At 44.7% G+C, this 20,665-nt stretch overlaps 2 protein-coding genes across 3 annotated transcripts; one reads left to right on the forward strand and one right to left on the reverse strand.

Moving 5' to 3' along the window:
* Positions 1 to 4,176: 4,176 nt before the first annotated feature.
* LOC109879365 (F-box only protein 36-like) lies at positions 4,177 to 14,174 on the reverse strand. Its single transcript, XM_020471537.2, has 4 exons — positions 14,047 to 14,174; positions 5,788 to 5,896; positions 5,299 to 5,469; positions 4,177 to 5,129 (listed from the first exon to the last, which is right to left on the reverse strand). The coding sequence occupies exons 1-4, from the start codon at positions 14,140 to 14,142 to the stop codon at positions 4,939 to 4,941; spliced, it is 567 nt and encodes a 188-aa protein (XP_020327126.1). The 5' UTR covers positions 14,143 to 14,174; the 3' UTR covers positions 4,177 to 4,938.
* Positions 14,175 to 15,380: 1,206 nt separating this feature from the next.
* LOC109879371 (chromosome alignment-maintaining phosphoprotein 1) lies at positions 15,381 to 20,610 on the forward strand. Of its 2 annotated transcripts, none has more exons than XM_020471545.2 (2): positions 15,381 to 18,321; positions 18,930 to 20,605. In XM_020471545.2, the coding sequence occupies exon 2, from the start codon at positions 18,943 to 18,945 to the stop codon at positions 20,140 to 20,142; it is 1,200 nt and encodes a 399-aa protein (XP_020327134.1). In that variant the 5' UTR covers positions 15,381 to 18,321; positions 18,930 to 18,942; the 3' UTR covers positions 20,143 to 20,605. The 2 variants fall into 2 exon arrangements, with proteins under 2 accessions (XP_020327134.1, XP_020327133.1); XM_020471544.2 differs by lacking the exon at positions 15,381 to 18,321 and adding an exon at positions 18,331 to 18,530 and having other exon boundaries at positions 18,930 to 20,610.
* Positions 20,611 to 20,665: the final 55 nt, after the last annotated feature.

A 20,665-nucleotide genomic window follows, 5' to 3' on the forward strand; every position in this document is an offset into this window, starting at 1 on the left:
GGGTTCAAGCCAAGATATCCGCTTTCCATTACGTAGACACGTGGTTTCCACATCATCACCTACGAAGGAGACGCTCCCCCAGTTTTGGTAAAAGTGACTCGAGATATCGTCACTTCACCGGTCGGCTCGCTCTCTCCCGTCTTTTCCAGTCACTTCCAAACCGTGATTGGAGTTCTCCATTGGGGGGAGAACATAGGCTGAGGCTCACGCAGGTGGGTGAAACGTCCAGTGCGTTGTAAAATAATAGAGCAACAATTATCCTGTAGTGTATTGATAAAGTGCTCTCTAGCTAGAAATCGTAATGTGTGTGTGTTTGTGTGTGTGTGTGTGTGTGTGTGTGTGTATTCCAGCAGATACATTGAAGTGCAGCGCTGCAGCATTGAGCAGCATTTTGTTGGCTATAACCGCTCTCCGTGGACCCGACCTGCTCCACCCGCATAGGACAAGCTCGACATCTGGTGCTGAAAGGACAGCGCCAGGACCAGCATCATATCAGTGGTGACGCATTCTCCTATTTACCCTGCATGTTCTGCCATATATAATTAGTTTAGATTCTAACTTTCGACAAGAGAGCCATATTGCCCAGCCTTGAACCCCCAAGAAAGGTTCAATAATAGCAATAGAGCGGGTGATAACTCTATTCATGCAAGGCTTTATTTGAACAACGTTGTTTAGTCACTTCTCAGTGTTCAAGGCCAACGCTTAGCGCTATTACTCAACACATAAACAGCTCAGAACATTGCAGCAGGTGAGAAGAGGTAAGATATTGCATAGGAGGTCGGCTGTGGTGTGTATAGAACCACCACAGTCAAAATTATTTTCCATTTTCTTAAAATGTGTTTCTAAATATATGGTTATAATATACAGTGCCCTGGGAAAGTATTCCCCCCCTTTGCCTTCCCCACATTTTGTTATGTTACAGCCGTATTCTAAAATGGATTCATAAAAAATAAAACATCTACACACAATAATAACAAAAATTGATCATCCTTGAGATGTTTCTACAACTTGATTGTAGTCCACCGCGGTAAATTCAATTGATTGGACATGATTTGGAAAGGCACACACCTGTCTATATAAGGTCCCACAGTTGACAGTGCATGTCAGAGAAAAAAACAAGCCATGAGGTCGAAGGAATTGTCCGGAGAGCTCCGAGACAGGATTGTGTAGAGGCACAGATCTGGGGAAGGGTACCAAAAAATGTCTGCAGCATTGAAGGACTTCAAGAACACAGTGGTCTCCTCATTTTTAAATGGAAGAAGTTTGGAACCACCAAGGCCAAACTGAGCAATCGGGGGAGAAGGGCCTTGGTCAAGGAGGTGACCAAGAACCTGATGGTATTTTTCAGGTACAGGGACTGGGAGACTAGTCACGATCGAGGGAAAGATGAACGGAGCAATGTACAGCGAGATCCTTGATGAAAACCTGCTCCAGAGTGCTCAGGACCTCAGAATGGAGCAAGGGTTTACCTTCCAACAGGACAGCGACCCTAAGCAAACAGCCAAGACAACATAGGTGTGTCTTCCAGACAAGTCTCTGAATGTCCTTGAGTGGCCCAGCCAGAGCCCAGACTTGAACCCATGTCTGGAGAGACCTGAAAATAGCTGTGCAGCAACGCTCCCCATCCCACCTGACAGAGCTTGAGAGGATCTGCATAGGAGAATGGGAGAAACTCCCCAAATACAGGTGAGCCAAGCTTGTAGCGTCAGACCCAAGAATACTTGAGGCTGTAATTTCTGCCAAAGGTGCTTCAACAAAATACTGAGTAAAGGGTCTGAATACTTATGTAAATGTGATATTTCTGTATAGTTAAAAAATATATATTTTTTGCAAAATCGAATAGAAACCAGATTTTGCTTTTTCATTTTGGGGTATTGTGTGTAGATTAATAAAAAAACAAAGATTGAATCCATTTTGAATAAGGCTGTAACGTAACAAAATGTGGAAAAAGTCAAGAGGTCTGAATACTTTCAGAAGACAATGTATATATATATATAAATATATATAATTTTTTGAATATATATTTTTTGAATATACAATATACACAGTTTGGATACACCTACTCATTCAAGGGTTTTTCTTTATGTTGACTTGTTGGCTGCTTTTCCTTCCCTCTGCGGTCCAACTCATCCCAAACCATCTCAATTGGGTTGAGGTCAGGTAATTATGGAGACCAGGTCATCTGATGCAGCACTCCGTCACTCTCCTTCTTGGTCAAATAGCCCTTACACAGCCTGGAGGTGTGTTGGGTCAATGTCCCACTAAGCGCAAACCAGATGGGATGGCGTATCACTGCAGCCATGCTGATTAAGTGTGCCTTGAATTCTAAATAAATCACAGACAGTGTCACCAGCAAAGCACCCCCACACCATCACACCTCCTCCTCCATGCTTCACGGTGGGAACCACACATGCGGAGATCATCCGTTCACCTACTCTGCGTCTCACAAAGACACCGTGGTTGCAACCAAAAATTGCAAATTTGGACTCATCAGAACAAAGAACAGATTTCCACCGGTCTAATGTCAAGTGCTCGTATTTCTTGGCCCAAGTAAGTCTCTTCTTCTTATTGGTGTCCTTTAGTAGTGATTTCTTTGCAGCAATTCAACCATGATGGCCTGATTCACGTGGTCTCCTCTGAGCAGTTGATGTTGAGATGTGTCTGTTGCTTGAACTCTGTGAAGCATTTATTTGGGCTGCCATTTCTGAGGCTGGTAACTCTAATGAACTTAACCTATGCAGCAGAGGTAACTCTGGGTCTTCTTTTCCTGTGGCGGTCCTCATGAGAGACAGTTTCATTACAACGATGGTTTTTGCAACTGCGCTTGAAGAAACTTTCAAAGTACTTGAGATTTTCCAGATTGACTGACCTTCATGTTTTAAAGTAATGATGGACTGTTGTTTCTCTTTGTTTATTTGAGCTGTTGTTGCCATAATATGGACTTGGTCTTTTACCAATTAGGGCTATCCTCTGTATACCACCCCTACCTTGTCACAACACAACTGATTGGCTTAAATGCATTAAGAAGGAAAGAAATTCCACAAATGAACATTTAACAAGGCACACCTGTTAATTGAAATACATTCCACGTGACTACCTCATGAAGCTGGTTGAGAGAATGCCAAGAGTGTGCAAAGCTGTCATCAAGGCAAAGGGTGGCTACTTTGAGGAATTTCAAATGTAAAATATATTTGGATTTGTTTAACACTTGTTTGGTTACTACATGATTCCATATGTGTTATTTCATAGTTTTGATGTCTCATTATTATTCTACCATGTAGAAAATAGTAAAAATGAAGAAAAACCCTTGAATGAGTAGGTGTGTCTGTATATATATTTTATTATTATTTATTTTTGGTATTTCATAGGCTACACCCAGGCTGTAAAATCCGTGCTACTTTCTGCATTCCATTCCAAAATCATTTTTCCTTCGACTCTCCTTGCCAGAGAGAGAAGTCTTGTTTTTCACAATGCAATTCCACCCTCATCTACTTCAGTTTTCAGAATGGAATTGGGCAACCCTCTACCAGAGCGAGAGAACAGTTGGAGTGTGTGAGAGAGAGAGCTCCTCATTCACTGATCTTTGTCACAGTACTGAATGGGCAGGCCACTCCTGGGACTATCATATGGTTGCCCTGTCAGCCACCATTAAATAGCTCTCAATGATAGACCAGGCTGGTACTGGTCCTTTCAGATACTGTCTGCTTCCTAAATGGCACACTTCTCCGTACAGAGTGCACTAGTATATGAATCCCCCCCCCCCCCCCCCATTTCCTTGCTCATTATCTCTCTACCTCTCTCTCTCTCTTTATTTCTCTCTCTTCTCTCAGACAACACCTTTTACTTATTTGCAAGTCTTTGAAAAGAACACATATTACATTCCATAAACAATTCAAAGATGGGCACATCCCCATGGCAACAGAACAACTAAACTCTACCTTGGATTACTGCGGTGATTGCTTTACTCCATACAATCATGGTGGTCCGTCAATATGCCCCAAGAGAACTGTGGTGTGGTGTGGTGTGGTGTGGTGTGGTGTGGTGTGGTGTGGTGTGTGTGTGTGTGTGTGTGTGTGTGTGTGTGTGTGTGTGTGTGTGTGTGTGTGTGTGTGTGTGTGTGTGTGTGTGTGTGTGTGTGTGTGTGTGTGTGTGTGTGTGTGTGTGTGTGTGTGTTGCATCACTCAGAGAATGTAATTTTATTACAGCTGAGTCTACACACCAGAGGGGGGTCTCTAACATGATAAAGCCCAAGCAGAAAGCCTCTACAGTCCTATAGTCTTTAACCTCTGGGTAGAGAAGACTAGAGCACTCAGATGTGCGGCCAGTATATTCAATTCAATCATGCATTGGATTAGGACTTCCAGACTGTCTGCAGTACATTGGAGAATACAAGATGGTCCTTCTATTGATGAACTACTGTCTATATGTTTGATTCATCACAGACACAATGTATAGGTGATCGTGCCGTATGTTCTTTCTTCTATCATTTGAGACCAAAAACACAAACAACATTAGGGATGTATCATTATAACCATTAAAAGGTTTTGGAGTAGCAATACCTCTTCCCCTAGTTGAGCACACATGTTCTACAGCAGGCTACACCTATTAGTGAATCAAATTTATGAGGCGCTCTGATTTCTGCTTAATATCACCACCTGCTGGCCATTCAAAACACTGACAGGCAGCTGCACTACATATGTAAACTAACTCTGCCATATGTGCCTAACATAACTATTTTCCAGGTCATGGAAATGTAATAGATGATAATAAAATATCTTGAAAGTGTTTGAGAGACACACACACAGACAGACAGACAGACAGACTTTGCTCCTCTGTCCCTCTCACATGTATTCTGGTGAAATCTGCCTGATCGTGCGATAGCTGACATTCTGTTGAAGTAAAACGAAACGAGAGCGCTGCGTGACCAGGCTAACTCTTTCACAGGTGCCAGACACTGTTCTTCCTCTTGCTGTGCTGCTGCTGGGCCAGACCGGAGAGCACCTGTCTTCTGTGAAACACCACCAGACGGCGCTGTAGAGTAGGGCTCACACCCTCCATAGTGACCTCACTCTTCCCGTACCTGGCCCCAGCTGTCCCCTGCGCCCAAAACCCCTCACTGCAGCATAGCTAGGGAGAAGGAGAAAGAGATGGATGGGAGGGGGAGAGAGGGAGAGAGGAGAGGAGCAGCAGAGGGAGGGGGAGAGCTCATAAATGTTGAGCATTTTTCAGTCTGAAAAAAGTACTACTCAAAGTATTACTATAAATCATTACAATGATGTAATCATGGTTAGCCCATCTGTTGGAGCCTCTTGCAGGTCTGGGAGATATTCTTAATATCCGCCCACTCCAGGAAGGACAGGATGTTCAGGAGCAGCCAATCAGGGAGCCGGACCAGGTAGTCATAGCGATGCCAGCACAGGTTCACCACATAGTCCAGAGTGTGTGGACCAAACACTCGCCCTATGTGACCTGTGAAGGACCCCCCCCCACACACACACATTCTCATTCAATAAAATGGTATTTGAAATAGTAAGTTTATTGGCATATATTCTAAATAAATCATATGATCCTTGGAATTGGACAATACAAGCATTTGAATGTGTATTCTTGCTATGGACAATTAAAAGGATATTGTGGGAGTAGGCTCTCTCCTTCCATGTCTAGACTTGCCCACCGGGTGACAGATTGATCGTTCGGTTTTATATCAAATAATTATTTATGGAGGGTATGCATTTGTGTGACCTAAAATAGCACTTATTCTCTAACGCACGCACACACACACACTACCTTGTGCGTGGCTATCCTGTAGGAAGTCTGTGTGTGATTTCTTGTTTTCTGCAGGTTGTGGTTTCTCGTGTCGTAGAGGACAGGACACTCTCCACACCTTGAAAACCACCTACGACCAAACCAGGTCTACATGATGACAAGTAAATAGCCTAACAGCGTACAAATGTAGCCAGTTAGTTACAAAACACACTCTAATCACCTGTGTAAATGACTATTCCCCATTACTGTGGCATTTAAATGGGAAGTTTTGTTCTTTATCATTTTTATATTTCATTAAAACTCTACCATGTGTCTAATCCACATCTGTAGCAGAGCCCTAAAGCTGATGATATTTCCAGGGTTGCATTCCCCTCGTCTGACATAGTTTATGAAACAGCTTCGAAATGCTGCACCTAAAATACATCCAGAAGTCAGTGCAATAGACTGTAGGTGTCTATACTGTTCCTGTAGGTGTCTGTACTATACCTGTAGGTGTCTGTACTGTACCTGTAGGGGTCTGTACTGCACATGTAGGTGTCTGTACTGTACCTGTAGGTGTCTGTACTGTACCTGTAGGTGTCTGTACTGTACCTGTAGGTGTCTGTACTATAACTGTAGGTGTCTGTACTATACCTGTAGGTGTCTGTACTGTACCTGTAGGTGTCTGTGCTGTACCTGTAGGTGTCTGTGCTGTACCTGTAGGTGTCTGTAATGTACCTGTAGGTGTCTATACTGTTCCTGTAGGTGTCTGTACTGTACCTGTAGGTGTCGGTACTGTACCTGTAGGTGTCTGTACTATACCTGTAGGTGTCTGTACTGTACCTGTAGGTGTCGGTACTGTACCTGTAGGTGTCTGTACTGTACCTGTAGGTGTCGGTACTGTACCTGTAGGTGTCTGTACTGTACCTGTAGGTGTCGGTACTGTACCTGTAGGTGTCTGTACTGTACCTGTAGGTGTCGGTACTGTACCTGTAGGTGTCTGTACTGTAGCTGTAGGTGTCTGTACTGTACCTGTAGGTGTCTGTACTATACCTGTAGGTGTCTGTACTGTACCTGTAGGTGTCTGTACTGTACCTGTAGGTGTCTGTACTGTACCTGTAGGTGTCTGTACTGTACCTGTAGGTGTCTGTACTGTACCTGTAGGTGTCTGTACTGTACCTGTAGGTGTCTGTACTATACCTGTAGGTGTCTGTACTGTACCTGTAGGTGTCGGTACTGTACCTGTAGGTGTCTGTACTGTAGCTGTAGGTGTCTGTACTGTACCTGTAGGTGTCTGTACTATACCTGTAGGTGTCTGTACTATACCTGTAGGTGTCTGTACTGTACCTGTAGGTGTCTGTGCTGTACCTGTAGGTGTCTGTGCTGTACCTGTAGGTGTCTGTAATGTACCTGTAGGTGTCTATACTGTTCCTGTAGGTGTCTGTACTGTACCTGTAGGTGTCGGTACTGTACCTGTAGGTGTCTGTACTATACCTGTAGGTGTCTGTACTGTACCTGTAGGTGTCTGTGCTGTACCTGTAGGTGTCTGTACTATACCTGTAGGTGTCTGTACTGTACCTGTAGGTGTCTGTACTGTACCTGTAGGTGTCGGTACTGTACCTGTAGGTGTCTGTACTATACCTGTAGGTGTCTGTACTGTACCTGTAGGTGTCTGTGCTGTACCTGTAGGTGTCTGTGCTGTACCTGTAGGTGTCTGTAATGTACCTGTAGGTGTCTATACTGTTCCTGTAGGTGTCTGTACTGTACCTGTAGGTGTCTATACTGTTCCTGTAGGTGTCTGTACTGTACCTGTAGGTGTCTATACTGTTCCTGTAGGTGTACTGTTCCTGTAGGTGTCTGTACTGTTCCTGTAGGTGTCTGTACTGTACCTGTAGGTGTCTGTACTATACCTGTAGGTGTCTATACTGTACCTGTAGGTGTCTGTACTGTACCTGTAGGTGTCTGTACTGTACCTGTAGGTGTCTATACTGTTCCTGTAGGTGTCTGTACTGTTCCTGTAGGTGTCTGTACTGTTCCTGTAGGTGTCTGTACTGTACCTGTAGGTGTCGGTACTGTACCTGTAGGTGTCTGTACTGTACCTGTAGGTGTCTGTAGTTGTTGGTACTGTCCCTGTAGGTGTCTGTACTGTACCTGTAGGTGTCTGTAGTTGTCGGTACTGTCCCTGTAGGTGTCTGTACTGTACCTGTAGGTGTCTGTAGTTGTCGGTACTGTACCTGTAGGTGTCTGTACTGTACCTGTAGGTGTCTGTAGTTGTCGGTACTGTACCTGTAGGTGTCTGTACTGTACCTGTAGGTGTCTGTAGTTGTCGGTACTGTCCCTGTAGGTGTCTGTATTGTACCTGTAGGTGTCTGTAGTTGTCGGTACTGTCCCTGTAGGTGTCTGTACTGTACCTGTAGTTGTCGGTACTGTACCTGTAGGTGTCTGTACTGTACCTGTAGGTGTCTGTAGTTGTCGGTACTGTCCCTGTAGGTGTCTGTACTGTACCTGTGGGTGTCTGTAGTTGTCGGTACTGTACCTGTAGGTGTCGGTACTGTACCTGTAGGTGTCTGTACTATACCTGTAGGTGTCTGTACTGTACCTGTAGGTGTCGGTACTGTACCTGTAGGTGTCTGTACTGTACCTGTAGGTGTCGGTACTGTACCTGTAGGTGTCTGTACTGTACCTGTAGGTGTCGGTACTGTACCTGTAGGTGTCTGTACTGTACCTGTAGGTGTCGGTACTGTACCTGTAGGTGTCTGTACTGTAGCTGTAGGTGTCTGTACTGTACCTGTAGGTGTCTGTACTATACCTGCAGGTGTCTGTACTGTACCTGTAGGTGTCTGTACTGTACCTGTAGGTGTCTGTACTGTACCTGTAGGTGTCTGTACTGTACCTGTAGGTGTCTGTACTATACCTGTAGGTGTCTGTACTGTACCTGTAGGTGTCGGTACTGTACCTGTAGGTGTCTGTACTGTAGCTGTAGGTGTCTGTACTGTACCTGTAGGTGTCTGTACTATACCTGTAGGTGTCTGTACTATACCTGTAGGTGTCTGTACTGTACCTGTAGGTGTCTGTGCTGTACCTGTAGGTGTCTGTGCTGTACCTGTAGGTGTCTGTAATGTACCTGTAGGTGTCTATACTGTTCCTGTAGGTGTCTGTACTGTACCTGTAGGTGTCGGTACTGTACCTGTAGGTGTCTGTACTATACCTGTAGGTGTCTGTACTGTACCTGTAGGTGTCTGTGCTGTACCTGTAGGTGTCTGTACTATACCTGTAGGTGTCTGTACTGTACCTGTAGGTGTCTGTACTGTACCTGTAGGTGTCGGTACTGTACCTGTAGGTGTCTGTACTATACCTGTAGGTGTCTGTACTGTACCTGTAGGTGTCTGTGCTGTACCTGTAGGTGTCTGTGCTGTACCTGTAGGTGTCTGTAATGTACCTGTAGGTGTCTATACTGTTCCTGTAGGTGTCTGTACTGTACCTGTAGGTGTCTATACTGTTCCTGTAGGTGTCTGTACTGTACCTGTAGGTGTCTATACTGTTCCTGTAGGTGTACTGTTCCTGTAGGTGTCTGTACTGTTCCTGTAGGTGTCTGTACTGTACCTGTAGGTGTCTGTACTATACCTGTAGGTGTCTATACTGTACCTGTAGGTGTCTGTACTGTACCTGTAGGTGTCTGTACTGTACCTGTAGGTGTCTATACTGTTCCTGTAGGTGTCTGTACTGTTCCTGTAGGTGTCTGTACTGTTCCTGTAGGTGTCTGTACTGTACCTGTAGGTGTCGGTACTGTACCTGTAGGTGTCTGTACTGTACCTGTAGGTGTCTGTAGTTGTTGGTACTGTCCCTGTAGGTGTCTGTACTGTACCTGTAGGTGTCTGTAGTTGTCGGTACTGTCCCTGTAGGTGTCTGTACTGTACCTGTAGGTGTCTGTAGTTGTCGGTACTGTACCTGTAGGTGTCTGTACTGTACCTGTAGGTGTCTGTAGTTGTCGGTACTGTACCTGTAGGTGTCTGTACTGTACCTGTAGGTGTCTGTAGTTGTCGGTACTGTCCCTGTAGGTGTCTGTATTGTACCTGTAGGTGTCTGTAGTTGTCGGTACTGTCCCTGTAGGTGTCTGTACTGTACCTGTAGTTGTCGGTACTGTACCTGTAGGTGTCTGTACTGTACCTGTAGGTGTCTGTAGTTGTCGGTACTGTCCCTGTAGGTGTCTGTACTGTACCTGTGGGTGTCTGTAGTTGTCGGTACTGTACCTGTAGGTGTCTGTACTGTACCTGTAGGTGTCTGTAGTTGTTGGTACTGTCCCTGTAGGTGTCTGTACTGTACCTGTAGGTGTCTGTAGTTGTCGGTACTGTACCTGTAGGTGTCTGTACTGTACCTGTAGGAATCTGTAGTTGTCGGTACTGTCCCTGTAGGTGTCTGTACTGTACCTGTAGGTATCTGTAGTTGTCGGTACTGTACCTGTAGGTGTCTGTACTGTACCTGTAAGTGTCTGTAGTTGTCGGTACTGTACCTGTAGGTGTCTGTACTGTACCTGTAGGTGTCTGTACTGTCCCTGTAGGTGTCTTTACTGTACCTGTAGGTGTCTATACTGTTCCTGTAGGTGTCTATACTGTACCTGTAGGTGTCTATACTGTACCTGTAGGTGTCTGTACTGTACCTGTAGGTGTCTGTAGTTGTCGGTACTGTACCTGTAGGTGTCTGTACTGTACCTGTAGGTGTCTTTACTGTACCTGTAGGTCCCTGTAGGTGTCTATACCGTTCCTGTAGGTGTCAGTACTGTACCTGTAGGTCCCTGTAGTTGTCGGTACTGTACCTGTAGGTGTCTATACCGTTCCTGTAGGTGTCTATACCGTTCCTGTAGTTGTCGGTGCTGTACCTGTAGGTGTCTATACCGTTCCTGTAGGTGTCTATACCGTTCCTGTAGGTGTCGGTACTGTCCCTGTAGGTGTCTGTACTGTACCTGTAGGTCCCTGTAGTTGTCGGTACTGTACCTGTAGGTGTCTATACCGTTCCTGTAGGTGTCGGTACTGTCCCTGTAGGTGTCTGCACTGTTCCTGTGTCTGTAGATGACTGTACTGTTCCTGTAGGTGTCTGTACCGTTCTTGTATGTATCTGTACTGTTCCTGCATGTGTCTGTACTGTTCCCGCTGGTACTGTAGTTGCCTGTAGTGTTCCTGTAGGTGGCTGTACTGTACCTGTGTCTGTGTCTGCACTGTTTCTGTATGTGTCTGTATTGCACATGTAGTTGTCTGCACTGTACCTGTGTCTGTAGTGTTCCTGTAGTTGTCTGTACTGTACCTGTAGGTGTCTGTACTGTTCCTATAGGTGTCTGTACTGCACATGTAGTTGTCTGTGCTGTGTCTGTCTGCACTGTACCTGTATGTGTCTGTACTGTTCCCGCTGTTGTCTGTACTGTACCCGTGTCTGTAGGTTTCTGTACTGTCCTGTAGTTGTCTGTACTGTATCTGTAGGTGTCGGTACTGTACCTGTAGGTGTCTGTACTGTACCTGTAGGTGTCTGTAGTTGTTGGTACTGTCCCTGTAGGTGTCTGTACTGTACCTGTAGGTGTCTGTAGTTGTCGGTACTGTCCCTGTAGGTGTCTGTACTGTACCTGTAGGTGTCTGTAGTTGTCGGTACTGTACCTGTAGGTGTCTGTACTGTACCTGTAGGTGTCTGTAGTTGTCGGTACTGTACCTGTAGGTGTCTGTACTGTACCTGTAGGTGTCTGTAGTTGTCGGTACTGTCCCTGTAGGTGTCTGTATTGTACCTGTAGGTGTCTGTAGTTGTCGGTACTGTCCCTGTAGGTGTCTGTACTGTACCTGTAGGTGTCTGTAGTTGTCGGTACTGTACCTGTAGGTGTCTGTACTGTACCTGTAGGTGTCTGTAGTTGTCGGTACTGTCCCTGTAGGTGTCTGTACTGTACCTGTGGGTGTCTGTAGTTGTCGGTACTGTCCCTGTAGGTGTCTGTACTGTACCTGTGGGTGTCTGTACTGTACCTGTAGGTGTCTGTAGTTGTCGGTACTGTACCTGTAGGTGTCTGTACTGTACCTGTAGGTGTCTGTAGTTGTCGGTACTGTCCCTGTAGGTGTCTGTACTGTACCTGTGGGTGTCTGTAGTTGTCGGTACTGTACCTGTAGGTGTCTGTACTGTACCTGTAGGTGTCTGTAGTTGTCGGTACTGTCCCTGTAGGTGTCTGTACTGTTCCTGTAGGTGTCTGTAGTTGTCGGTACTGTCCCTGTAGGTGTCTGTACTGTACCTGTGGGTGTCTGTAGTTGTCGGTACTGTACCTGTAGGTGTCTGTACTGTACCTGTAGGTGTCTGTAGTTGTTGGTACTGTCCCTGTAGGTGTCTGTACTGTACCTGTAGGTGTCTGTAGTTGTCGGTACTGTACCTGTAGGTGTCTGTACTGTACCTGTAGGAATCTGTAGTTGTCGGTACCGTCCCTGTAGGTGTCTGTACTGTACCTGTAGGTGTCTGTAGTTGTCGGTACTGTACCTGTAGGTGTCTGTACTGTACCTGTAGGTGTCTGTAGTTGTCGGTACTGTACCTGTAGGTATCTATACTGTACCTGTAGGTGTCTGTGGTTGTCGGTACTGTACCTGTAGGTGTCTGTACTGTACCTGTAGGTGTCTGTACTGTCCCTGTAGGTGTCTTTACTGTACCTGTAGGTGTCTATACTGTTCCTGTAGGTGTCTTTACTGTACCTGTAGGTGTCTGTACTGTTCCTGTAGGTGTCTGTACTGTACCTGTAGGTCCCTGTAGGTGTCTATACCGTTCCTGTAGGTGTCTATACCGTTCCTGTAGGTGTCGGTACTGTCCCTGTAGGTCCCTGTAGTTGTTGGTACTGTCCCTGTAGGTGTCTATACCGTTCCTGTAGGTGTCGGTACTGTCCCTGTAGGTGTCTGCACTGTTCCTGTGTCTGTAGATGACTGTACTGTCCCTGTAGGTGTCTATACCGTTCCTGTAGGTGTCTGTACTGTTCCTGCATGTGTCTGTACTGTTCCCGCTGGTACTGTAGTTGCCTGTAGTGTTCCTGTAGGTGGCTGTACTGTACCTGCAGTTGTCTGTACTGTAGTTGCCTGTAGTGTTCCTGTAGGTGGCTGTACTGTACCTGTGTCTGTGTCTGCACTGTTTCTGTATGTGTCTGTATTGCACATGTAGTTGTCTGCACTGTACCTGTGTCTGTAGTGTTCCTGTAGTTGTCTGTACTGTACCTGTAGGTGTCTGTACTGTTCCTATAGGTGTCTGTACTGCACATGTAGTTGTCTGTGCTGTGTCTGTCTGCACTGTACCTGTATGTGTCTGTACTGTTCCCGCTGTTGTCTGTACTGTACCCGTGTCTGTAGGTTTCTGTACTGTCCTGTAGTTGTCTGTACTGTACCGGTGTCTGTACTGTTCCCGCACGTGTCTGCACTGTTCCTGTATGTGTCTGTACTGTTCCTGTAGTTGTCTGTACTGTACTTGTAGGTGTCTGTGCTGTACCTGTAACTACTAGTTAACTACATATGGTTGATGATATTACTAGATATTATCTAGCGTGTCCTGCGTTGCATATAATCTGACTGAGCAGCATACAAGCATCTAAGTATCTGACTGAGCGGTGGTAGAAGCAGGCGTAAACATGAATTCAAACAGCACCTTCGTGCGTTTTGCCAGCAGCTCTTCGTTGTGCGTCAAGCATTGCGCTGTTTATGACTTCAAGCCTATCAACTCCCGAGATTAGGCTGGTGTAACCGAAGTGAAATGGCTAGCTAGTTAGCGCACGCTAATAGCGTTTCAAACGTCACTCGCTCTGAGCCTTCTAGTAGTTGTTCCCCTTGTTGCTGGTTCGAGCCCAGGGAGGAGCGAGGAGAGGCACGGAAGCTATACTGTTACACTGGCAATACTAAAGTGCCTATAAGAACATCTAATAGTCAAAGGTTAATGAAATACAAATGGTATAGAGGAACATTATTTACTTGAGGCTAAATTGATTTTATTGATGTATTATAATAAGTTAAAATATGTGTTCATTCAGGATTGTTGTAATTGTCATTATTAGAAATACATTTGTAAAGAAAAATTGCCAATTAAATCGGTATCGGCGTTGAAAAATCATAATCGGTCGACCACTAATCTGTACTGTACCTGTAGTTGTCTGTACTGTACCTGTAGTTGTCTGTGCTGTACCCGTGTCTGTGCTGTACCTGTAGGTGTCTGTAGTTGCCTGTACTGTGTCTGTGGGTGGCTGTACTGTACCTGTAGGTGTCTGTACTGTGCCTGTGGTTGTCTGTAATGTGTCTGTGGTTGTCTGTACTGTACCTGTGTCTGGGTGACTGTGAGTTGGTGGTAATCCTTACAGGGAGGTGCAGCCTGTTGACTGATCTCATACAAACACTCTGAGAGGAGAGAAGACATGATCTCTATACTACTAACACACACAGCCTCAGAAACTTTCATATGATATTTTGTGTGCGTGTGTGAAGGTGCTGGCAGACAAGGAGGGTGTGGGAGTGGGTATCATGTGTGCCAACACTGTTTTCAGGACCTACTGTTTGCCAGTTCAACTCTTTGCTGAGTTACGAGGTACAATAAGTACATAGCCATGGGTTTGTCTAGGATTGAGTGTGTGTGTGTGTGGTGTGGTTGAGGGGAAGGATGAGAAATATGCAGAGTGAACGTGTGATATTACCCAGCACTCATTTCCTGACGACTCAAACTAAATTCTTCCACTGTTCTATGTTCGCTACATACTTCAATCTGAGACTGCCATCGTTGAAGTCGTTAGTGGTGACGTCAAAATGAAAGGTCATGTACAACACAAAGTTGTCAGTGATTGTATCATCTCTAACCAATCAGAGTATCAAAGCCAATGACAAATTTTCACAACACTACTTCACCCACATGTGTTCTGGCTTTGCTCCAACCCATCGGTTTCTGGGACCAATCAGAGTGTTTAGAATGTGTTTGCGTTCTAGAAATCGTCAGGGAGGTACTCAGATCCAGACTAATTGCAGAGAATAAACTTACATCCATGGGCTTGGCATAGCATTTGGCCGGAGCAAGGAGTTTGGGTTGCCAGGCAACAGCATTCATTGTTTACAACAATGTCAAGGCACCATGCTCCTTCTGTTCAACTTCTCCTAACCAGTTTCTCAACCACAACTCTTTCTGTTCCGCCTTCCACAATTTTTTACTCTGTATCCGGGCCATTTCTACGTTTTGAGGGGAAGTGAGGGGGAAATAAGAGGCTTCTAGTCATAGTGGGTGTCATATGTGTCAACACTGTTTTCAGAACCTGTTTGCCAGTTCAACTCTTTGCTGAGTTACGAGGTACATTAAATGGCCATGGGTTTGTCTAGGGTTGAAAGTGTGAGTAGATGTGTGTGTATGTGTGGTTGAGGGGTATTCTGAGAAATCTAGAGCTTAAATGTGTGATATATCGCCCAGCACTCATTTACAATAATGTCAAGGCACCATGCTCCTTCTGTTCAACTTCTCCTAACCAGTCTCTCAACCACAACTCTTTCTGTTCCGCCTTTCACACATTCTTACTCTGTATCTGGGTCGTTTCTCACATTTGAGAGGAAGTGATGGGGAAATAAGAGGCTGGGAAATACCAAAGACTACAAAATGTCCACCCTGTTTGATTTTTGTGATATTTCATTGATACAAATTTTATTGGAGATTTACACATTTGGAGCAAAAGGAATCACAAGCCAAAATCAAATCTACATTTCATTCCGAAAACCTGTCCCCTCTGTTCGTCCCTCTATCCTTTGCACAGTTGACTATTTCAAAATGTCTAAAGAACTGAATGGCGCTGCTCATGCTAAAAGAGCTTTTGGGCACTAGAGTCCTCTATCTATCTCTATGAGAAAGCCCTCAGTGGTGTGTCAAAGCAGCCATTAGTGCACATACATAAAGATGAGTTAAAGATGTTCTACCTTCATGGTGGAAACCTAAATATCACTTGAGCCATGTTCGAATACTCATACTAACCGCATTAACCATACTATTTGTGATGTGAATTGAGTATATAGTATGCTTATTGGTCATAGTATGGATATAGTTAGTATGCCAAAAGTTCCCAGATGTCATACTAAATTCACCAAAATATGAAGTATACACGCGGAGGACACTATTTCTGTACTTTAGGGCCCCTAATGCAATTCTTCAGGAAATGGGCAAGGCTTAACATCGTTTTCCGATATGAAGACAATGGCGGAAAATATGCAGCCGAAGTACGACAGCGGATACAAATTCATTGTTTTAACTATTTAAGACAAATGTTAAGCAACATAATAAAGTAATGATTTTTCAAATAAGTTACTTTACACGTTATGTTGGCTGACAATTTGTTAGCTATGCTATCCTTACGAACCATATTCTAAATCATTACAACAGTATGTATGTTAGCTACCTACCTAATGTTAGTTGGCTACTAACTTATACATCAAATTTGCCAGTATGTTAACTGTAGGCTAACTAACTAGCTACCCAATGTTTATTGACTTGATTATTCCCGTCATTCTTAGCTTAGCTATATGGTAAAATCATTGTGCGTTCTCAATGGACATTCGGGTGCTTTCGTGATTTCGCTCTGGCTATCTACTCCGACTTCAAAGGATCCTGTCTGAGTGGTGTCTAGTGTGCTTATGTCTGCATAACGAGGAAGTAGGAAATAAACATGATTAAAATGGTGTCCAAATAAATAAAAAAATCGAAATTACACATTACGAGATATTTGACAAAATAAAAAGACACACATATCTCTATATATATACATATACAGGAAACAATGGGATGACCTCAGAGTTCCATGTGTAATATTTTGTTGTTGTTTATATTTGAATTGCAAACAGCGTGTCTTATTACCAACAATATCAAAACACACATTGTGACGTAGAACGTTTGGAAGGCGAGTTGGTGCTCAATAGAACTAATAGGAGCTGGCAGGGTGAAAAATGTCCTAAAATTAGGCCTGTTTTTTTCGTGATTACTTCAAAACTATGGCAAGCAGCTGGGGCATATGGTAATATTACGAAACTGGGCTCCATGACGGATGTGATGAACTCGTTTTTATCAGAAAAAAGCATTGTTAAAAATGTCATGTGTCCAGCCTATTAGTCACCAACGCTCTGGATAAAATGAACACTGCCGAACCAGGTCTGTTAGGGCGAGTAAAATGGTCAGTGGGCTCATTTGAGTCTGGAAGTAGCTAGCAAGCTAGCCAACGTTAGCTTGGGTGCCATTGTAAGGTCAGAACACTCAAATGAAATGAAATCAAAGTTTGTCACATGCGCCGAATACAACAGGTGTAGACCTTACAGTGAAATGCTTACTTATAGGCTCTAACCAATAGTGCAAAAAAGGTATTAGGTGAACAACAGGTAAGTAAAGAAATAAAAACAACAGTAAAAAACAGTAGCGAGGCTATAAAAGTAGCGAGGCTATATACAGACACCGGTTAGTCAGGCTGATTGAGGTAGTATATACACATGTAGATATGGTTAAAGTGACTATGCATATATGATGAACAGAGAGCAGCAGTAGCGTAAAAGAGGGGTTGGTGGCTGGAGGGACACAATGCAGATAGCCCGGTTAGCCAATGTGAGGGAGCCCTGGTTGGTCGGCCCAATTGAGGTAGTATGTACATGAATGTAGTTAAAGTGACTATGCATATATGATAAACAGAGAGTAGCAGCAGCGTAAAAGAGTGGTTGGGAGGGGCACACAATGCAGATAGTCCGGGTAGCCATTTGATGACCTGTTCAGGAGTTTTGTGGCTTGGGGGTAAAAACTGTTGAGAAGCCTTTTTGTCCTAGACTTGGTACTCCTCTGAATTTACGAACGGACAATCTGACAAAGCTCTGAATTTACGAGCGAACTCTGGCACTCCAGATGGAATTTAAGAACGCACGCAAATTCGTAAAATTTCTAACTAGTAATTTGTTAAGGTTGCATAGCAACAGCATCAACTTCTGGTAGACATGCGAAGAACTTGTACACTCAACAGGAAACAATGGGAAGACCTCAGAGTTCCATGATAGCCTGAGCAGAAACGAAACTTCTTCTTCTTAGCCAAAAGGACGAGAAGGATACTGTTCGTTTACAGTATGCTAAAATGAACTAATAGTATATACTCATTAAGTATGTAGTACACAGTATGTTAGTATGGGTTTTCGAACACAGCTTTGGGACTTGCCCCAGTTTACTCTATTTACAAAACGCCGACAAGCTGCATTGTCCTGGGCTGCAAACCACCAGTTTCCACTCTTTTCCAAAAGACTACATCGCATTCCGATCATTGGTGGGATTCGCCTCCTTACACGAGAATGGCGTGTTGAACGGCACTCAGATACGCGAGGCTCATTTCAGCAAAGAATGTTTTCGACTCCATAAACCGAGAAAGTGATTGTTGTGGGTTGACGCGGTTCCCACGATTCGTCCCAGCGATAGCCCGAGCAGAACCGATACTTCTTCACCTTATGTTAGCCAAAATGACGAGAAGAAGCAACACAGACTGAACCAAGAAGTTCAGGATAGACCACGCGTGGATTATTCTGTTATCCAGAACAGCAGGGAGCCGAAACGGTGAGTAGAGAGTTAATGATGGAAGCTACGTCACGTCAACGTACTGAGCGTCACTTCTGATAAGCCAAGGAAAGGCTCCCGAGGAAAAACTGTTACATTATAGCAGCTATTTGATATTTCATCAAATTAAACGAACAACAATCAGGCATAATCTATATAGTCACGGAAATATGGAATGTGTGTTTCATTGGCTTTTTGAGAATTGATAGGTGAGTTAAAATGTACATTTTCGAACGAACTATGTGCTATTGTTTATACAGTAAGCTAGCTTGAGTTCGGCTACATCTATTTGGGAATGAACTAGCATACTTTCACTCTGAACATGGCTGGAATTATGCCTCTACAATGTCGGTTGTGAATCTAGATTAAACTAGTGTCAAATGTTGACACCTGCACACTCAACGTTGTTAGTGATATAGATTTCCTGATGTACAGATGTGCTACAATGCTAGCTTGTAAATTTGTATGCATTTGGACAACTGTTAAGTTACGTTGTCATTACTAATGTATTACTAACAGCACTTATGTATTACATACATTCAGTCTTATTCAAATAAACAACAATCAATAATTAAAACGGCAAGTTTTTCACTCCCCTCTGTGTCCAGTGAGCTCCAGTCAATGGATGCCGTGGTGGAGGTGAAGGAGTCAGAGACAGCCATGACGGGTTTTAAGGAGTCAACGGAAGCCACAATGGACGTTAAGGAGTCAATTTCAGCCGCCATGGACGTGAAGGAGTCCATGCCAGTCATGATTGAAGTTAATGAGTCAGAGTCTAAAGAAGCCATTGTGGACATTAAGGAGTCACAGGGAGCTGTTATGGAACTCAAGAGGCAGTCTTCCTCCTCTGGCGGCCAGGGGCGGGACAGAGACCGGGAGTCGGACAGCTATCTCCAGCACCTCCAGTGTCCCCACTGTCTGCTCCAGTGTAAGAGCCACTGCAGCTACCTCATCCACATCGCTAAGATCCATCCAAGCCGCCTGGATGACACGCCTGTGGGTCGCCTGGGCAACGCCATCTTCTACCAGCGCACGGCACGGCTGTTCCACTGCAGCTTGTGTTTCCACACGGCCAGGGAGTTCCCTCGCCTCTATGACCACCTGCTCACCTGCCACTGCCTCTCTGGGAAGGGCCAGGGTGTTGAGGGAGAAGGGGATGAGCGTAGGGGTGAGGCGGGAGAAGAACAGGAAGGTATCAGTGTAGACGTGCTGTCAAAAGACAGTAGTCATCCTCCCAGTGAGCCCAAGGCAGAAGAGGAAGATGAGGACAAAGGAGGAGTGAAGCAAGAGGAGGAAGGTAGGAAAAGAGGACTAGAGGAGATGGAGGGAGGCGAGGACAATGAAGAGGACTCCCGCTCAGCCAGCAGCCCCATGAAACGAAAAAGAAGCTCTACTGCAGGCAGTGAGGAAGATGATCATGATGAAGAGGAAGAGGAGCTACAGACCAACAACAACAAAAAAAGTGACAAACACAAAAAGCAGGAAGAGGCCTTCCTGACCAAATATATCCAGCGCCAGGGGGGTCGCTACAACTGTCGCCTGTGCGGCAAGCGCTCCAAGATGAAGGGCCATGCCATCCACCACGTGAGCTATAAGCACGACGTGCCCAAACCTTACTGCTGTAAAGAGTGTAGCAAGGCCTTCATACTAGAGTATTCGCTACTCAACCATATCTACCACAACCACAGACAGGGCATGTACCGCTGCCTCTTCTGCCCCTTCAGCTCTGACGTGGTGTGGGGAATAAAACGCCATGGCAACCGCTGCAATGCCCGAAGCGGGGAGGGGGAGGAGGGGGAGGGCAGCAATGGAGAAGAGTGATTGGTTAATGGTTGCTAACACATACTGTACCTTCGTAATCAGGAGAAGGGACTCCAGGCCTACATTATCTAAGTTCTAGAATCTCTTTGCATTGTGCATCTACTAGGCTAGTAACCCTAGGTACAGTAGATTCCACTGTCACAGAGGTGTAGATTCTCAGTGAAGTATGTATTTACTTCCTCTGTACACACAGTAATGAAGAATGAGGTACTTTGTCATTCTGTAGACTTTTCCTGATATACTGGAGCTGATGGACTCAAATGTAGAATATGTACTTTGTGAACTCGAAAAACAGCATTAATATGTACATGACAGCTGTTGATGACTCATAATGCTACACAATGAAACTATCAAAGTGACAAAAACATGTTTTTTGTGTGTTTTTTACCTGCCTTTGTATTGTCTTTATTACATGGGATGTGTTTGTCTCTTTGAAAACAATACAATAAAAATAATACATCAATTTTAGGTACAACTTCCTCTGTTCTAGAAGTCTTGACACACACCCACACCTGCAGCACAG

The sequence above is a fragment of the Oncorhynchus kisutch genome, linkage group LG16, assembly GCF_002021735.2.
Source record: "Oncorhynchus kisutch isolate 150728-3 linkage group LG16, Okis_V2, whole genome shotgun sequence".
NCBI classification, from domain to species: domain Eukaryota; kingdom Metazoa; phylum Chordata; class Actinopteri; order Salmoniformes; family Salmonidae; genus Oncorhynchus; species Oncorhynchus kisutch.

Excerpts from the sequence above, each read along its gene's own strand:
- LOC109879365 (XM_020471537.2), bottom strand. The coding sequence starts at position 14,142 with ATGTCTTCTCTCCTCTCAGAGTGTTTGTATGAGATCAGTCAACAGGCT. Across the intron at positions 5,897-14,046 it reads TCACAGTCACCCAGACACAG|GTGGTTTTCAAGGTGTGGAG; the intron begins GTACAGTACAGA and ends GTTTGGTCGTAG. Across the intron at positions 5,130-5,298 it reads GACCTGCAAGAGGCTCCAAC|AGCTATGCTGCAGTGAGGGG; the intron begins AGATGGGCTAAC and ends CTCCTTCTCCCT.
- LOC109879371 (XM_020471545.2), top strand. The coding sequence starts at position 18,943 with ATGGATGCCGTGGTGGAGGTGAAGGAGTCAGAGACAGCCATGACGGGT.